Genomic DNA, 18301 nt, shown 5'->3' on the forward strand with positions numbered 1-18301 from the left:
TGATATAGTCAGGAAAAGGATTGAGGATCTGAGAAGTGACTACAGAGAGCTAGGTTGGAAGCTGAAGAGCAGGACGTTTTGAGTAGTGTTCTCAGGTTTGCTACCGGTGCCTACACACAAACCCATGTTGACTATCCTTAATCAGTCCTTGCCTTTCCAAATACATGTAAATCCTGTCCCTAAGGATTCCCTCCAACAACCTGCCCACACCGATGTCAGGCTCACTGGTCTATAGTTCCCTGGCTTTTCTTAAATAGTGGCACCACGTTAGCCAAATTCCAGTCTTCCAGCACCTCATCTGTGACTATCGATGATACAAATATCTCAGCAAGGGGCCCAGCAATCACTTCCCTAGCTCCCCACAGAGTTCTAGGGTACACCTGATCAGGTCCTGGGGATTTATTTACCTTAGTGCATTTTAAGACATCCAGCACCTCCTCCTCTGTGATATGGACATTTCTCAAGATGTCACCATCCTTCACATGTCCCGCCAATTGTCACCAACTGTCCCCCCAACATCCCACCCCATCAACAGCACCCCCCTCTCCCCCCCCCCCCCCACCATTCCATTGAAAGAGAGCTTTGGGATCCATCAGGTTAAGCCCATCTGTTCCTCCTGAGCATCCCTCATTACACATCCTGTCTCAAATCCCCAATCCACGTTATCCCAAAGTAATTCTTACTGCTATCTGCTAATTACCAGCTCCCAAGGAAATCAGTTTCATAGATTGCAGATCCCAGTGAAATATTAGATCAGTTTTTGAATTTACTCTTTTCAATTCCAGGTCTTGTCCTTTGGAGAAGGTGAAGCAAATTGTCACTGTCCCCATTAACCAGTCCCTTTAAAATTCTACAAAATGAGACAATCTCACTGTCAATTTATTCTCTCATAGTGAAAACCTGCTTAGCTGACCCTAATTCCTGATACTTACCAATCTGTCCCCTCGAACTTACCAGTTCAAGCCAGTAACCAACACTGGGAGAAATCAGACAGGAGGGAGAATGCATTTTATTTATATTTTTGCTATCTTCACAGAATGGCAGCAGTACATGCATATTACAGCAAGGGAGCTTAACACTGAGAACAACATTAAAGAGACAAGGCAGTGATTGTGAAAGGAGTAATAAATGGAACAGTATTTTGGAGACATGCATATTATTAATAATCGATCAGAAACTAATCTGTCTGTGTCCTAACATCATGATAATGTACACATTTCTGTTTCCATCAGTCATGTCTTTCAGAATGGCTGACAGTTAAATATTCCTTCACACTCCTGAGCTTCACAGGTTAGAACAGTACTGTTACTGGCAATAAGGAGCAGATCTCTTCTTGTTGGTGGTTTGTTAATGTTTGCTGTTAGCATGGGCAAGATGCAATTTGCTCTTGCTCTCTGTTAAAGCTCACCAGGGTGCCCCAAGACCCAAGGTTGTGTGTCCTGTTAATCTAGATTCTCAAAAAATAGCTTTGTCCAGCAATTATTCCCCAGGTGCCTTCATTTCTAACAAGGCCTGCTGTTCTATTTAGTAGCTATTGGTGTTACTCTGCCTCTCTGACCCAACATGTAACTGCATTGTTCGCACTGTCACAGAATACCGTCACACTTCTGCAAGGCAGGAAGACTCAAAGTTCCCATATAACTGACTTTCTCATTGGAAGTTCATTCCCCAGTGTAAATTTCAAGTCACAGTGAATTGTTGCATTGCTTTAGGGACACAGTAGGCTTCGATTTTTGATCTCAGCTAAATTTGTGACTCTGTAGTGAACAGCGTGTGAAGGCGATCAGACCAAGAAAATTTACAACCATGCAGTGATAGCGTGGCTGCCCTGTCTGTCACCATATTGTACTGTAGACTTTACCCTTTGTAACCTTCACAATTCACCACTGACGTCCAATTACCAAGTTGGTCTCTGGTTTGACAGCGAAAGCCCAGCAGGAATTTCATGGGGAGATGGGACTTCCACATCCCCATCATAATTTGTGTTTTAAAAACCTGTTCATTGAGAATGGGCAGTTTTGGGGAATAAATTGCCTTCTTTTAAATAGGGACCTACTTGGCAAATCTCTTGTGTTTTCTCTTCCCTGGTTTTATTTGAATTAAAAGTTATGTTCATATTTCCAGTAACTGTTCCATTCTAACCTCTGGCTCCTGTTGACAAGGGGGGAGGGGAGGGGAGATCTGATGTGCATTTGTTCAGTACTTGGCGCTGTGATAATATGGTCGGTAATATCCTTGGTAACCATAGCCATAGCCGTATCCTTTCCCGTAGACTGCGTAGGGGTAACCCTTTCCACAGTTTTCGTCTCCGTCACAGTATTCCCTGTTAACTTCAACAGGACTCTTGTAGATCTCCCGGACACTGAAACAATACAACACAGGAGAGTTAGCTTTACAATGACAACCTACATTTAAGTAGTGCCGTTAATGCGGTAGAGCATTTCAAGGGACTTCTGAGGGATGTTATTCTATAAAATATCGACATATAAATCCAGAGCAGAAATAGGCCATTCGGCCCCTTGGAATCTGATCCAACATTCAGTTGGATCACAGCTGATCTGATGGCCTGCCATTTCAAAGCACCATTAGGATTTATCCACAACTAGCTAAGGACTGATGTCCTTCCCTCAAGGTCATTAGCATATCACATGGGTTCCTCTGACATTCGCAGTTGCTGTTATACTGAGACGGATCTTTCACATCCAGACTTTATAAACTTCATTGAATTCTGTCAGTGATTGTGGAGGGATTTGAACCCAGAGCTTTGACATTATCACATTAGCTCACCATCACCCATCAGCATGGGGAGGAATCACAGACACAGGTACAGACATGGAACAGAATAGAACACCATTAAAAGCAGGCCATTCAGCCCCTCAAGAATCCTCCACTGTTCTATACGATCGTGGCTGATCTAACTGTGGCTTCAGCTCCACTTTCCTATCTACCCCCAATATTATCTGACTCCTTTGTTCATCAAGCATGTGTCCATCATGTTCTCAAAAATACTCAACAGACCACATCTGAACCCTGACCTATCCTGAATCCTGATCCCTTACATTGCTTAAACTATGAATCACCCTGACCCTTCCTATACTATGACCCTCTTTGCACCCTGACCATCTCTGAATTCTGACCACCCTGACCCTTCCTGCACTGTGACCCTTTTGGCCCCACTCTGGAGAAGAAAATACCTCAGATCCTCTGGGAGAGAAGCAATCTCCTTAAAGGGGAGGCCCCTTCATCCTAAACTGTAAGATCAATAAGATCACCTCTCATCCATCCAACCTCCAATGAGTACAGGCCAAGCCTGTTCAATCTTCCCTCATTTCACCCCCATAGCAGGAGTCAGTGAGTGAATCGACTGGAAGAACACGCTTGAGGGGCCGAAAGGCCTCCTGCTCCAAATTTGCGAGTTCTATGCAGTAGCCTTCCTGTCAGGGAGATGTATACCCCTCCCCCGGGGCTGTGGATGAAACATTTAAATTCTGGGGCAAGGAATTTAACCCAGAGGTGCTCCTGCCTCTGCAGTAGAGAGCTCACCTTTCGTACGATGGGTAATGATGATAGTAACCATACGTGTGTCTCTTTCTCCTCACAAAGTTGTTTGCAGTTTGTTTGTCCATAAAGGTTTCTAAAGAGATTATAAAAATTCAATTAATGAGGAATTTGACAAGATGAAGCAAAACATGAAAGGTCAGACAGCAATACCCCAGTGAGTGACAGTGTATGTTGGACTGTACCCAGTGAGAGTCAGTGTGTGTGGGACTGTACCCCAGTGAGAGTCTGTGTGTGTGGAACTGTATCCCAGTGAGAGTCGTGTGTGTGGGACTGTACCCAAGTGAGAGTCTGTGTGGGACTGTACCTCAGTGAGAGTCAGTGTGTGGGTGGAACTGTACCTCAGTGAGAGTCAGTGTGTGTGGATTGTACCCTAATGAGAGTCAGTGTGTGTGTGCGGGACTATACCTCAGTGAGAGTCAGTGTGTGTGTGGGACTGTACCTCAGTGAGAGTCAGTGTGTGTGGAACTGTACCCCAGTGCGAGTCAGTGTGTGTGTGTGGGACTGTACCTCAGTGAGAGTCAGTGTGTGTGTGTGGGACTGTACGTCTGTGAGAGTCAGTGTGTGTGTGGGACTGTACCTCAGTGAGAGTCAGTGTGTGTGGACTGTACTGTAATGAGAGAGTATGTGTGTGTGGGACTGTACCTCAGTGAGAGTCAGTGTGTGTGTGGGACTGTACCTCAGTGAGAGTCAGTGTGTGTGGAACTGTACCCCAGTGCGAGTCAGTGTGTGTGTGTGGGACTGTACCTCAGTGAGAGTCAGTGTGTGGGACTGTACCTCAGTAAGAGTCTGTGTGTGGAACTGTACCCCAGTGAGAGTCAGTGTGTGTGTGGGACTGTACCTTAGTGCGGGTCAGTGTGTGTGTGGGACTGTAGCCCAGTGAGAGTCAGTGTGTGTGGGGGACTGTACCTCAGTGAGAGTCAGTGTGTGTGGAACTGTAACCCAGAGAGAGTCAGTGTGTGTGTGGGACTGTACCTCGGTGAGAGTCAGTGTGTGTGGGACTGTACCTCGGTGAGAGTCAGTGTGTGTGGGACTGTACCTCAGTGAGAGTCAGTGTGTGTGGGACTGTACCCCAGTGAGAGTCAGTGTGTAGGGGGGACTGTACCTCAGTGAGAGTCAATGTGTGTGAAACTGTACCTCAGTGAGAGTCAGTGTGTGTGGAACTGTATCCCAGTGAGTCAGCGTGTGCGGGACTGTACTCCAGTCAGAATTAGTGTGTGTGGGACTGTACCTCAGCGAGAGTAAATGTGTGTGGAACTGTACCCCAGTGAGAGTCAGTGTGTATGGGACTGTACTCCAGTGAGTCAGCATGTGCGGGACTGTACTCCAGTCAGAGTCAGTGTGTGTGGGACTGTACCTCAGTGAGAGTCAGCAATGTGAGGGGAGAGAGTTGATTAGAAGATCTGAATCCATTTTCAAAGCTATGGTGGAAGAGAGGGTTGGAGAGAAAGTAATTGGACAGCTCTTTCAAAGATCTGTCATCAACCCAGTGGACTGAATGGCCTCTCTGTGGACAGGTTCTCTGAATTCTTGCAGCTAAGTTTGGCTGAGTTGGAATTGGAGAGTAAATAGTTTAACTGAGGCTCTGAGATGTTGTTTTGACTCTGATTGGGTTTCTGTCATTAAATTACTGTTTATTAACCCATCAACTCCTCATATAAAAAGTGCAGCATGATGTCAACAAGCAGATTTCAGATAAAAAAAACAGTTGGCAGTGACTGTTAGCTGATCCAGAATAATACTGACCATCATTGTGTGCTGCAAGTAATTACAGGATTACATCGCAGTTAGCAAGCACAATATGGGATTATCAAAACCAGAGAAGATATAATCTAGGGAAGAAAGGCTCATTAGCATTATTATAGGGCAGTGGTCACTGTGGCTTTGGGATGACATCAACTGAATTTTAAGCATTGAATTTGAATACTTTCTGTTGATTACATCCGGGCTGGAAATTGCAGCATTGCTCATCCCTCGATTATTTTCTCAGGTTCACACATCAGACGGAGCCAGGTCTTTCACTCAGACCTGGTTTCTCACCCGAGAGCAGTTCCCCTCCCAACACTGACACCCACACCCCCACCATCCCTTGCCCCTCAACCTCTGCAGAGATGAGAGAATATCGAACTGTCTCTATCCCAGCCTTCGCTCCTCACTCTCTCTCTTTCTTTCTCGGCCAGCTCACTGCCTCTCATTCTCCCCTTTTAATTTCCCTGCTGTCCCTCACTTTCCCGACTGAAACACTGACCTTCCTTCTCAGCAGGTCCGATGAATTCTTTGGGAGCTGAAAGAGAGAACAACAAAGTGGTAAGAGATTGACAGGTTGGGGAATGCGTGTGGAACCAGCAAACACAAACCTGTTGGTAATAGACTCTTCAACAGAGAGAGGGAGAGGATTGGTTCTAAAAGGTTGGTTTTGTTCGCTTAGTAACAACCAGAAGAGAGAGAGAGGTAAAGAGATGTAGAGGGTTAGGGAAGGAATTCCACAAGAAAAGGTTTGGCAGCTGAAGGGATAGCTCCCAATGAGAGATTGAGGAATTGGAATTGGTCAGAATTGGAACATGTGCATGGATTGTGGGACTGGAGAGGGTTGAAGAGATAGATGGGGGGCAAGCTTTGTAAAACGTTGAAATTAATGGAGTGGGAAACCTCAGGATATATTTTCAGGTGATGCTGCTAAGGCACAGAAAGAAAGCCAAGTGATAAATCTGTGGAGGAGATTTTGGAGTTTGTGAGGCGAGGGTGGCCAGAGAAACATTGGCATGAACTTCTCTAGCTATCATTGACTGGTCAGAGTGAGCACAGGTGATGGTTAGCTAAAAGACAATTACATCAGTGACGTCTGGGAGGTGTCAATAAAACCAGAGCAGGAGAAGAGATAAAGAATTGACAAACAGATCCGGCAGGGACAGGGCGGGGAAGACCACTGAAGAGAATCAAGGGAGTCTGGTCTCAGCAGGTCTGAAATGAAAGTGAGAAATTCTGGCTCAGGCTTCTCACTGCTCTCCCAGTGTCCTAATGGATTAGCATCAGACTTCATATTGTACTGAGACATAAAGGGCAGAATACCAACATTTACAGATTCTACAGAGACAGTGAGAATAGGGGTTGTAACTATGTGCAGGAGAACACAGACTGGGCAGTACATTAGGAATAAGATCCACTTGGTGCTGGAATGCTATCGTTTGAAGGAGGAACAAATAACAAATATACACTAAATGATAAGATAGTAACTGGATTCAATACAGAAATCTTTTTAAATGGCAGGATGGGTTGTTAATGGTGCTAGGAAGCTTGGGGAGTTGGTACACTATAAACTAGATATCAATGTTTCCACATTATATTAGCTCCTTCCAACCTTCTGATCTAATAAGGTTTCCCTTTAGTCTCCTTCAGTGATTGATGTACTCTGTAGTAAGGGGTCTTAAAGCACTAGCAATTCTGAGCTAATTGCCCAGTCTTTAACAGTCAGTGTGGGCAGTGCATGGCTCAGGGGCTAGTATTGTGGTTTCTGAGTCAGGTGGTCTGCTGTGAAAGTCAATTGAACATAGAATCTGAACTGATTCAGTATCAAGGGAGCGCTGAATTATCAAAGGATGGCATCTTTCAAATCAGACGTTAAATCAAGGAACAATTATAAAACAGCTTGTGTTATTATTCCATGAAGCACTGATCAGATATTGCTCAGCAATCTCACACATGCGCAGATTACCTCATCCTTTATCTTATTGCTGTTCTCGGGATGTTGCTTTGAACAGATTTTCTTGATGAATGTGCAACATTGCGACAGTGGCTGGCATTGGGGACTAAAATCCATTGGCTGCAAGGCACTTCCAGGCATCCAGAGGACATTAAATATGCTATATAAATGCAGGTTCCTGTTTCTGCATTAAATCCAGGAAGCTATCGCTATCCTGTTTGACTCCCAAAGGGAATACCCTTCCCTAAGGCGCTCTCGCTTTGCTATTTATGCTCAAAATTCTCAAATATTGTGTTGCTCCCCAGCCAATAGGCAGAGGCAAAAATTGGGTTTTACTTTCGACTTGTCAAGGTAATGAATCTGGGGTCAGTATTCCCGGTGAAGCTTTCCCAGACGGAACCAGCCTCACAGCCTGAGTTTGACACCTGGAGCACAGAAAAGGAAGAGGAGAGTGGAACGTCACGGTGAGGAATGAAGTAGAGATTCAGAGGATAATGTAACAAGGTGTAAACTCCCTACCTCCCATGCAGACAGCAGCCAGTGCACAGAGACTGAGCAGAATCAGAGTCCTCATCTCGATGCAGTCCTTGATCCGAGTGCACCTTTGCTAAGAAAGAGCTCAGTGTGAGACAGACAGGTCAGAGCTGGGGACAACCATAGCAGCATTTTATTGCCCTGTCTGAGCTCATTATGTCAGGAACACCCTCAGGGTGGGCAGAGGGAGGTACCTCCTGATCAAGGTAGACTGATGGAAGGTGGGGAAGGGCCAGGGGTAATGTTGGAAAATTGTTTTTTGGCAGAAGCATCTTCTGGAAACATTAATGTTCTGTTGCAAACAGAACCCTGGAGCCAAAGCTCATTACTCAAGTTTTAAAGTTTATGCGAGAACAAAGCCTGAAAGTGAGGTGTAAGGTTTTAATTGTTCCATAGCTCAGGTTAATAAAAGCAGGTACTGTGTGAGCAACTGATCCAGAAAACAGCCTGACAGCAATTTCAGCTCAGCCAGATCTGACTGTGACTCACAGACAAAGCTGTGTCCATCACCCCTTCCTCACACATTTTACAGCTGTGTACCTCAACTGTGCCACTCTGCCCAAATCAATACCACACTTCCCCAAACAGGAGAATGTGGCGGGAACTTTACTCTGTTTTTAACTCCATACTATCCCTGTTCTGGGAGTGTTTGATATGGATATTTTTGTTTTCCTTTATTCATGCATGGGATGCAGGTGTCACTGGCTAGACCATTCATTGCTCAGAGGGCAGTTAGAGTCAACCTGTGGGTCTGGAATCACATGTAGGCCAGACCAGGTAAGGATGGCATGGTGGCTCAGTGGTTAGCACTGCCGCTTCACAGTGCCAGGGACCTGGGTTCAATTCCACCCTCAGGCGACTGTCTGTGTGGAGTTTGCACATTCTCCCTGTGTCTGCATGGGTTTCCTCAGGTCCTCCGGTTTCCTCCCACAGTCCAGAGATATGCAGGTTAGGTGAATTGGCCATGATAAATTGCCCATAGTGTTCAGAGATGTGTAGGTAAGGTGTATTAGTCAGGGGTAAATGTAAAATAATAGGGGAATGGGTCTGGGTGGGACCCTCTTCGGAGGGTCAGTGTGGACTTGCTGGGCCAAACTGCCTGTTTCCACACTGTAGGGATTCTATGATTGATAGCAGATTGCTTTCCCTAAAGGGCATTAGTGAACCAGATGAGTTTTTACGACAATCAACAACGGATTCATCATTAGATCCTTGATTCTAGATTTGAATTGCATTCACATGATACCAACTGCCAAGGTAGGATTCAAACCCAGGTCCCCAGGACACTTTCTGAGTCTCTGGAATAACAGTCTAGCGATAATACCACTAGATCATCACCTCCCCCATAGTATAGAGGCAGCCTAGCTCTGTATCTAACCCTGTGCTGTCTCTGTCCTGGGAGTGTTTGATGGAGACAGTGTAGAGGGAGTTTTACTCTGTATCTAACCCCATGCTGTCCCATTCCTTGGTGTGTTTGATGGAGACAGTGTAGAGGGAGCTTTACTCTGTATCTAACCCCATGGAGAAAGTGAGGACTGCAGATGCTGGAGATCAGAGCTTAATAATGTGTTGCTGGAAAAGCGCAGCAGGTCAGGCAGCATCAAAGGAGAAGGAGAATCGACGTTTCGGGCATAAGCCCTTCTTCAGGAATGAGGAGGGTGTGCCAAGCACGCTAAGATAAAAGGTAGGGAGGAGGGACTTGGGGGAGGGACATTGGGAATGCGACAGGTGGAAGGAGGTTAAGGTGAGGGTGATAGGCCGGAGAGGGGGTGGGGGCGGAGAGGTTGGGAAGAAGATTGCAGGTAGAGCTTCTTCAAGGAAGGCATCCTTGCAAGAGAATTCGCAGTAGATTAAAATCAACTAGGAGAAAGTGAGGACTGCAGATGCTGGAGATGTGTTGCTGGAAAAGCGCAGCAGGTCAGGCAGCATCAAAGGAGAAGGAGAATTGACATTTCGGGCATAAGCCTCATTCCTGAAGAAGGGTGGGCGGCACGGTGGTACAGTGGTTAGCACTGCTGCCTCGCAGCGTCAGAGACCCGGGTTCAATTCCCGCCTCAGGCGACTGACTGTGTGGAGTTTGCACGTTCTCCCCGTGTCTGCGTGGGTTTCCTCCGGGTGCTCCGGTTTCCTCCCACAGTCCAAAGATGTGCAGGTCAGGTGAATTGGCCATGCTAAATTGCCCGTAGTGTTAGGTAAGGGGTAAATGTAGGGGTATGGGTGGGTTACGCTTCGGCGGGTCGGTGTGGACTTGTTGGGCCGAAGGGCCTGTTTCCACACTGTAAGTAATCTAATCTAATCTAATCTAATTTTCAAGATCTAACCCCATGCTGCAATTGTCTCAGACACATTTCCAAGTATTAACACACTCCATCTGAATGAAATTAAAATTCCCTGAATAAAATAACAGAAAGATCTTTTTACCTATAGTAAGGATTCCATTCAGTGTATAAACTGTTCAGTTTGGTGACAGTGTGGGTTTATAGTGTATTAGTGTTGACAGTTTCTGATGCTTTCAAAGGGAGTTATCAAAGACCTTAATCTGAGCAGTCAGAACCCTCCTTATTTCTATATTCTCCCTGATCCTCACACTCGAGCACGTGTGTCTTGTTCCCGCACTGTGATGTTTTCCTGAAATGGTTTGCATTGCCATCTGTCAGTGCTTTCACTAAGCTGTCATCCACACATTCTGCAGTTGGTCACTAACTGAACCCAGTCACCACTGATAACAAATAATCATTCCTGGATCGGCTACAGTTAGTCCTAATGGCCGAGAATCTCTCCAAGAACTGCACCTGCTGGAAATCTGAAACAGAAACAGGAATTTCTGGAGAAACTCAGCAGGTCTGGCTGTTCTGAAGAAGGGTCACAGGAATAGAAACGTTCACTCTGCTTTCTGTCTACAGATGCTGCCAGACCTGCTGAGTTTTTCCAGAAATTCCTGTTGTTGTTTATGGCAGAGAAGTTCCAGAGATATTTGTGAGCTTTTTTTCAAAGCTTCCTTTAATTCTTTATATTTCTGGCCTTCTGCCTTCACTGAACAGTGCAGACTAACCACTATGGCACTTTCCCATAATTGTTAGCAGAATTCTTTCATAACTTCGTAAGACCTCCTAACGTCACCCCTAATTTTTGGGAAATCCCAATGTTCAGCAGTACTTCAGGGGAATAATATCAGCGATGATTAAGGGATGTGATAGATCTGGAGAGGGTGCAGACAAAATTTAACAGGATGTTTCCTGGGCTGGAGACTTTCCATTATGAAGAGAGATTGGATGGACTGAATCATAGAATCTCCACAGTGCAGAAGAAGGTCACGTCGCCCATCAGGTCTACACCAAGCCTCCAAACAGCAACCCATCCAGACACATCACCTCACCCTCCATGGCTATATCCATCTAGCCTGCACTGCCCCAGACGCTATGGGCAATTTCCCATGGCCAATCCACCCTGACCTGCACATCTTTGGACTGTGGGATGGGAGCACCTGGGGGAAACCCATACAGACACCAGGAGAATGTGCAAACTCTACACAGACAGTAATTGGAGGATGGAATCAAACCCAGGTCCCTAGCGCTGTGAGGTAGCATTGCTAACCAACCGGCTGGGCTGTTTTCTGTGGGGTAGAGGAAACTGAGAGAAGACATGTTTGATAAGTATAAAGGTATAGGCGCAGAGATGCAGGAGACAGCAAAGAATGTTTCTCACCTTGGTGGAAGGATCAGTGACAGGGTGCCATGAATTTAGGGTAAAGGGAAGAAGGTTTACAGAGGATTTGAGGAAAAGGTGTGGTGGGAATCTGGAACTCACTGACTTTGAAGATGGGAGAGGCAAAAAGCCACAAAACACTGAAGCATTTCAATGTGCTAAGTTATACAAGGCTATCAACATCAATGTTGGAAAGTGGGATTAGAATCCTTTGATGGCTGTTTTTGACCAGCACAGACTGGAAGGGCCAAAGGGCCTTTTACTGTGGTGTGGGCCTCTGGGATTCTGCAACTCTTTATTCTGTCTGTGCTTTGCTCACAAATTGCAACAATCATTTCCAGCACAGCTGCTCAAATCATTTCAATTTCAAATCTATGCAGTACTTATCTTCACATCAACTCAAAGGGCAGGCTCAACTCCCACAGCAGTACTGAGGGAGATTCAGAGGGTCATTGCTGAGGGAATGCTGTACTTAATGGCGATATATTTCCAAGTCAGGATAGTGAGGGACCTGGAGGGGAACTTGCAGAGGGGTGGTATTCACGTGTCTGGACAATATCTTTCAATCAACATCACTCATAAGAAACCTCCTCTGCTCATTATCTCCTGATGTTTGTGGGATCTTGCTGGGTGTGGAATGACTGCCAAATTTCTTCACTGCTAACAGTGACTTTAAAACTTAGTTCATTGGATGTAAACACACTAAAGTGCATCCTGATCCTAAATTCTCTCTCTCTGTTTTTTTTTATCTTTCCCACATGCCTTGATTTATCTCAAATTCTCCTTGTCTTTTCAAATTCAGACAATTTGTTGTTGGCTTCTTACTATCAAAGAAATCTAAGGCTCAAAGTTATGTGAATGCCAGAATTCTGAAAGGAAAATATAAAATTGTTAAAAGATTCATCAGTTTGGGGAACCTCTGCAGCAGAATGAGGAAGGCTTTACTTGTTGTAGATCATTTCTTCAGAGTAATGTTCCCTTTCTGGTGACTATCCATCATTCTGAAACCATGACCTGATTTCTCTCCCTGCAGACTCTGACTGAATGCTGAGTATCTCCAGCATTTTCTATTTTTAGTCACAAAAATTCTAAGTTCTACACACAGAGGTGTGAGAGATTTGGAACTCTCTTCCACAAATGGCATTGGATGCTGGATCCAATGGTCATTTTAAATCTGAGATTGATAGAACATGGAACAATGTAGGACAAAACAGGTCCCCCCGCCCCACCACGTATCCTATCATCATCCATGTCCTTATCCAAGGATTGTTTAATGTGGCTGAGTTAACTATATTGGCAGGCAGGGCATTCCACGCCCTTACTACTCTCTGAGTAAAGAACCTGCCTCTGACATCTGTCTTAAATCTATCACAATCTATTGATAAGTTTTTGTTCAGCAAAGATATTAAGGGATATGAGGGACAGTGCAGACTCGATGGGCTGAATGGCCTCTTTCTGCACTATAGGGATTCTATGATTCGACAATATGGGCCAAAGGCAAATACATGGAGTTAGGCCACAGATCAGCCAAGATCTCAATGAACAGCAGAGCAGACTCCAGGGGCTGAATAGTCTCCTCCTGTTCGGATGAAGAGGTTGAGATGATCAATGTCTGTCTCTACACATTAATCCACCCTAGCACCATGTTTTATTGATTTACCGGACAGACCTGGAAGCTGCTGGGATAGTAAAGGTTTCACCGTGTTTGACTGTGGCTTGCACACATGATGATATAAGGGGCAAGAGTTAGTGTGGACCATTCAGGCCCTCAAACCTGGCCTGCCCATCACACTGTAATGACTCCAGTTCCCTTAGCCTCTCCCTGCATTCTTTGATTTCCTAAGTATCCTGAACATAATGGGATATTGTATTCAATATGTGCACAGCCCAGGCTCTGATTTCTCAAAGCACAAGTGGTTGTTATCTCCATCACTGAGATGGTGCCTCGGCTGGAACAATTCTGCGAGGGAGAGACACTCAATGGGCTGGGGTTATTTTATCAGAGAAGACCAAGGTGGGGGAAACTGATTGAGGTGTAAAACTACAAGAGGTATGGATGGCGTAAATAGGGAGAAACCTTTTCCTTTAGTCAAGGGGTCAATAAACAGGGGGTGCAATTTGAAGGTAAGCAGCAAGAGGTTTATAGGGAATTTGAGGGAAGATTTGTTTTCACTCAGAGGGTGGTGAGTATTTGGAACTTGCTGCCTGAAAGGGCGATTAAAGCAGGAACATTGAAGAGGTATTATTCAGATGAACACTCAAATTGTTATTGCATACAAGGCTATGGGTCGATGTTCTGGAAAATGGGATTAGAATGGATGGATGCTTAATTACTGGTCAAGACATGATGGGCTGAAGGGCCTGTCACCATTCTGTAAAAACCAAGACTCTGTGACACTATCTTCAGCAAGGACTAGATCTGACTGACCTACTCATTGCACCATCTCGGTTTGGCACCATGTCCTGCTAACTCTTACTCTCCCTTTCTGTCTCTGGTTAAGATTTCATGCTGAATACTGCACTGAGTGAACAGGCCATTTCAATCTCCACAGTATAGTGTGGCTTTGTCCCAAAGCAGCAGGCTGCCCAGTGCCAACACGGACAGGTTTTGGCAACTAACTCAGATCCAAAGTCCAACAGTGACTGGAGACTTTGACACGATTCTTCCCCAAATGAAAACAGGTTGATGGTCGGGAGGGTGCAAGCCATTTAATGGCTGGGAAATATTCTGCTAACTTTATATGTAAAGTGACCACATGAATTGCCAGCGTGTTCCCAATATAATAACTGCTTCATCTGGAAATAAACAGGAACACATGTATCGGAAAGGTAGATTCTCCACTCACCATCAAAGAAGCGCAGTGCAGGGAGGGTGCAGGCTGCAGAGTGGGGTCATGGTGTAACTGAACATACTTCACTTCTGTCTTGAACGTGCTGAGCTTTTCACAGACATCAGCAGCTTCTTGGCAAAGGAAGCAATCACTTCCAAGACCCCAACTCCTTCTAATCTCCACGTCTACAATCAGAGCTCACAGAGCCAGGTTCAGGCAGCTTGTCTGGCTCAGTGTTACAGCAGGCACTGCCTTTTCCTCACCACCCCCTGTCACTGAGAGACCAAAGAGCAACTGATAGCTGTATCCAGCTCCAGAGGAGAAATGAGAGTTGTATTCCGACTGATGTGTGTTTAATCACAACCACAGATTACACACAAAGACCCTCAGAGCAGATGCCACAACGCTACAGCAAGTCACCCAATGCACTAAGTGCCCAAAGAGGAGACCATCACATTGTTGTGTTGTAGACCCTCAAGCAGTCAGGGAGAGATTGATATGTTGACACATCTCAGAGAAGTGTGAAAGTTACAGGGCAATCGTAGTCGATGATTTCAAATTTCCCAATATTAAGTGGGATACACAAAGTGTAAAAGTCTTGGGCAGTGTAAATTTCTTAAAATCCACCCAGGAAAGCTTCTAAAGTCAGCATCTAGTCCCGCAAGAGAGGTGCTGGTGCTTGACATAATATTAGGGAACGAAGCTGGAGAAGGATCAGTGGGAGAGCATTTCAGTACTAGTGAGCATCATTCAGTGAGACTTAAAATAGAAAAGGATAAAGATGGACCAGAAATAAAGGTACTGACCCAGACGGAGGCCCATTTTAAGATGAAAAGACAGCATCTGGCCAAAATTGGAATAGCAGCAGTTCCTTGTAGAAAATCTATACTGGAGCAGTGAACATCTTTCAAAAAAAAGAAACAGTGAGAGCTAAGGATCAATGTATTCCGGTAAAGATGAAATCTAGAGAATCCTGAATATTGATCAATGTGTAGGATTAGATAAAGACTATAAGGGAAGTTAATGGTAAATAATAAGGACTTAAAACGTTGGACATCCCGGAGGTGTGGAGGAGGAGCAGAGGATTACTGCAAACAGAATTAGGAAAGTGAATGGTAGAGGGTGGACCATGGAAAACACAGGCAGGTTAACTAAAGGAAAATCTAAATGCATTTTGTAAATGTATTAGGGGTGAGAGGGTGACGGGGGCAGGTTTGAGTGGGCATTAGGGACCAAAGTGACAACCTGTGTATGGTGATAGAAGATGTTGGTGAAGATTTAAATGAGTTCTTTGCCTCTGTGGTCACAATAAAGGAGAACTATGTATGTATCAAAGTCATGGAAAAGGCTGTGATATACTTGACCAAATTACATTTGGGAGGAAGGAGCTATTAGCGGTTTAGCAGACACCCCAGGTCCAACTGAGATGTATTCCCTACTGCTATGTGAAGAAAGGGAGGAAGTTGCAGGGGCTATGACATTAATTTTCAGATCCTTACTGGACAGAGTGGTGTCAGAGAATTGGGGGATAGCTTGTTCAAGAAAAGTGATATGGATCTATAGGCAGTGAGTCTAACATAAGTGGTGGGGAAACTCTTGGGAAAACAATTTCTGAGGGACCGAATTAATCTCAACTTGGAGAGGCATGAATTAATTAAGCATAACTTTGTTTAGCGGTAAATCATGTCTGATAGATTGAATCAGTATTTTGTGGGGCTACTAGATGTATGCACGAGGATAGTGTAGTAGATGTAGTCTGCATGGACTTTGGTAAGGTTTTTGCCAAGATCTTGCATAGGAGATTGGTCAATAAAACAAGAGTCCATGGGATCCAGGACAGTTTGACAAATTGGATCCAAAATTGACTTAGCAACAGCAGGAAGGGTGTGATAGTTTCTTCTCTCCTTACAGATGCTGTCAAACCTGCTGAGATTTTCCAGCATTTTCTCTTTTGATGTGATAGTTGAAGGTTGTTTTTGTGACTGGAAGCCTATGTGCATTGGTGTTCTGCAAGACTTGGGACTGGGTCCATTACTGTTCATAGTGTGTGTTGTCTAGACATGAATGTAGGAGGTTTAATTGGTAGGTTTGCAGATGACACAAAAATTGGTGGCGTGCTAAATAGCAAAGAGGAAAGCCTTAGACTACAGAATTATTTAGACAAGCTGGTCAGTTGGGCAGAAAAATGGCAAATGGAATTTAATCCTGAAAAGTGTGAGGTAATGCCCTTTGGGAAGACTAACAAAGTCAGAAGTCATATGACACCAGGTTATAGACCTGACTTCACCTGATGAAGGAGCAGCACTCCAAGCATTTGTGATTTCAAATAAACCTGTTGGACTATAAATTGGTATCATGTGACTTATGACTTTGTCCACCCCAGTCCAACATCAGTACCTCCACATCATGGAGTATAACAAAACAAGGGAATACATGACAAATGGTGAGACCCTAGGAAGTGCAGAAGATCAGAGGTAACTCAGTGTATGTGTCCACAGATCCTTGAAGGCAACAGGTGGATAAGGCATGACCCTACTTAACCCAGTGAAAAAAGTGCAAAGTGTAGAGAAATTCCTTTTGCCTACATTGAACAGATAGACAAGTGTAATTTGTTGTATTGTCTTTCCCTAGTTGCCCTTGAAAAGATGGGGATGAGCTGCTTTCTTGAGAAGGTACAGTCCATATGTAGTTTCTACGTCAAATGAGTACATCAAACTATGAGTCTGACTGTTAATCTTACTCTATCCAGACCGCTGGTGATTTTGAAGACTTTTATCAGATTTCCACTGAAATATAATGCCAGAGTGGAGACAAAGTGTTGCAGACAAATGCCACAGTGAGGATAATGTGTGACTCACCATGAACGTAGCTTCAAGTGAAGCATTACTGAGCAAACACAGGTGGCCAGTCTGACTGTATCATTAAAATAACTTTTAATGGGACAAAGCAGACAATTCCCAAATATATTTATGTGATAAACCGCACAATTGGTCAGGTGTTAAAATCAGTCGGAAACTCCCTGCGACTTTGAGTTTCTTTCTGTAATCTCTAAGGGAGGCCTCTCATTGACACAGGGCAGTTATCCAGGCCTGATTCTCACATACACCTGTGTTGAATTAAACTGATGTCCTGGAGATTTTTCGAAATGGAAGGAATAGAAATTGTTAAAGGAACCAGAAGGAAATCATAACTAGTTGGCTTAGCTTTGGGTCTTGGTTCCAATAAGCTGATACCAAAAGTAAGACTGCTTTTTCTCCCAAAGTGATTATTGCAGACTGACCCAGGATCAGTTGACATGTCCCCAGGAAAGTGTTGATGGGGAAATAATGTCCTAATTTGTGGGAAACATCCATGAGCCCCTTAGAAAATCCATGAACACACAGCTGAAACCCTTAATCCAAGTGTGTACTCAGGCATAGCATACCTGGAGTTGGTGGACTTGTGGTAAGACCATTAGGTCAGGAACTCAGTAACATAGACAAAAGTTCTGGTGGTATAGCTTCAAATCCCACCACAGCATCCATGGAAATGTGATTCCAGTTTCAGTGATGGTGATCACACGGTATCTTTGATTGCCTGTCAAAATCCCACTCTTCGCTTTACGAAAAGGAAATTAACTGTCTTCACCACCTTAAAGCTGATTGTAGCCATGATGTGGAGGTGCCGCAGTTGGACTCGGGTGGACAAAGTCAGAAGTCACACGACACCAGTTGACTTCACCTGGCGAAGGAGCAGCACTCTGAAAGTTTGTGATTTCAAATAAACCTGTTGGACCATAACCTGGTGTCATCTGACTTTTGACCTTACATACTGATTAACAGTAATGACTCTGAAATAGCATAGCAAGTCACTTAGTTCCAGGACAATTACAGATCAGCAACAAATGCTGGAAATCATGTTTGACAAATTTTCTAGAGCTCTTTGAGGTTGAACATGCTGAGTTGATAAAGGGGAACTGATGGATGTTGCACAT

The 18301-nt window shown here is 44.6% G+C and overlaps 1 protein-coding gene across 1 annotated transcript in view; it reads right to left on the minus strand.

The window, feature by feature from the left end:
• Positions 1 to 1005: 1005 nt before the first annotated feature.
• LOC148141182 (uncharacterized) overlaps positions 1006 to 18301 on the minus strand; it is a 40705-nt gene continuing 23409 nt past the window's right edge. Inside the window, exons 5-8 of the mRNA XM_087978203.1 lie at positions 7778 to 7865; positions 5807 to 5842; positions 3544 to 3634; positions 1006 to 2362 (exon numbers count right to left, since the gene is read on the minus strand). Coding sequence (XP_087834329.1) covers positions 2197 to 2362; positions 3544 to 3634; positions 5807 to 5842; positions 7778 to 7832 — 348 coding nt within the window. The 5' untranslated portion in view covers positions 7833 to 7865 and the 3' untranslated portion in view covers positions 1006 to 2196. The remainder of the gene's footprint in view (positions 2363 to 3543; positions 3635 to 5806; positions 5843 to 7777; positions 7866 to 18301) is intronic.

Source organism: Chiloscyllium plagiosum, unplaced genomic scaffold, assembly GCF_037043375.1.
Source record: "Chiloscyllium plagiosum isolate Xiang-an unplaced genomic scaffold, Cpla_swu_hap1 HiC_scaffold_33, whole genome shotgun sequence".
Lineage (NCBI taxonomy): Eukaryota > Metazoa > Chordata > Chondrichthyes > Orectolobiformes > Hemiscylliidae > Chiloscyllium > Chiloscyllium plagiosum.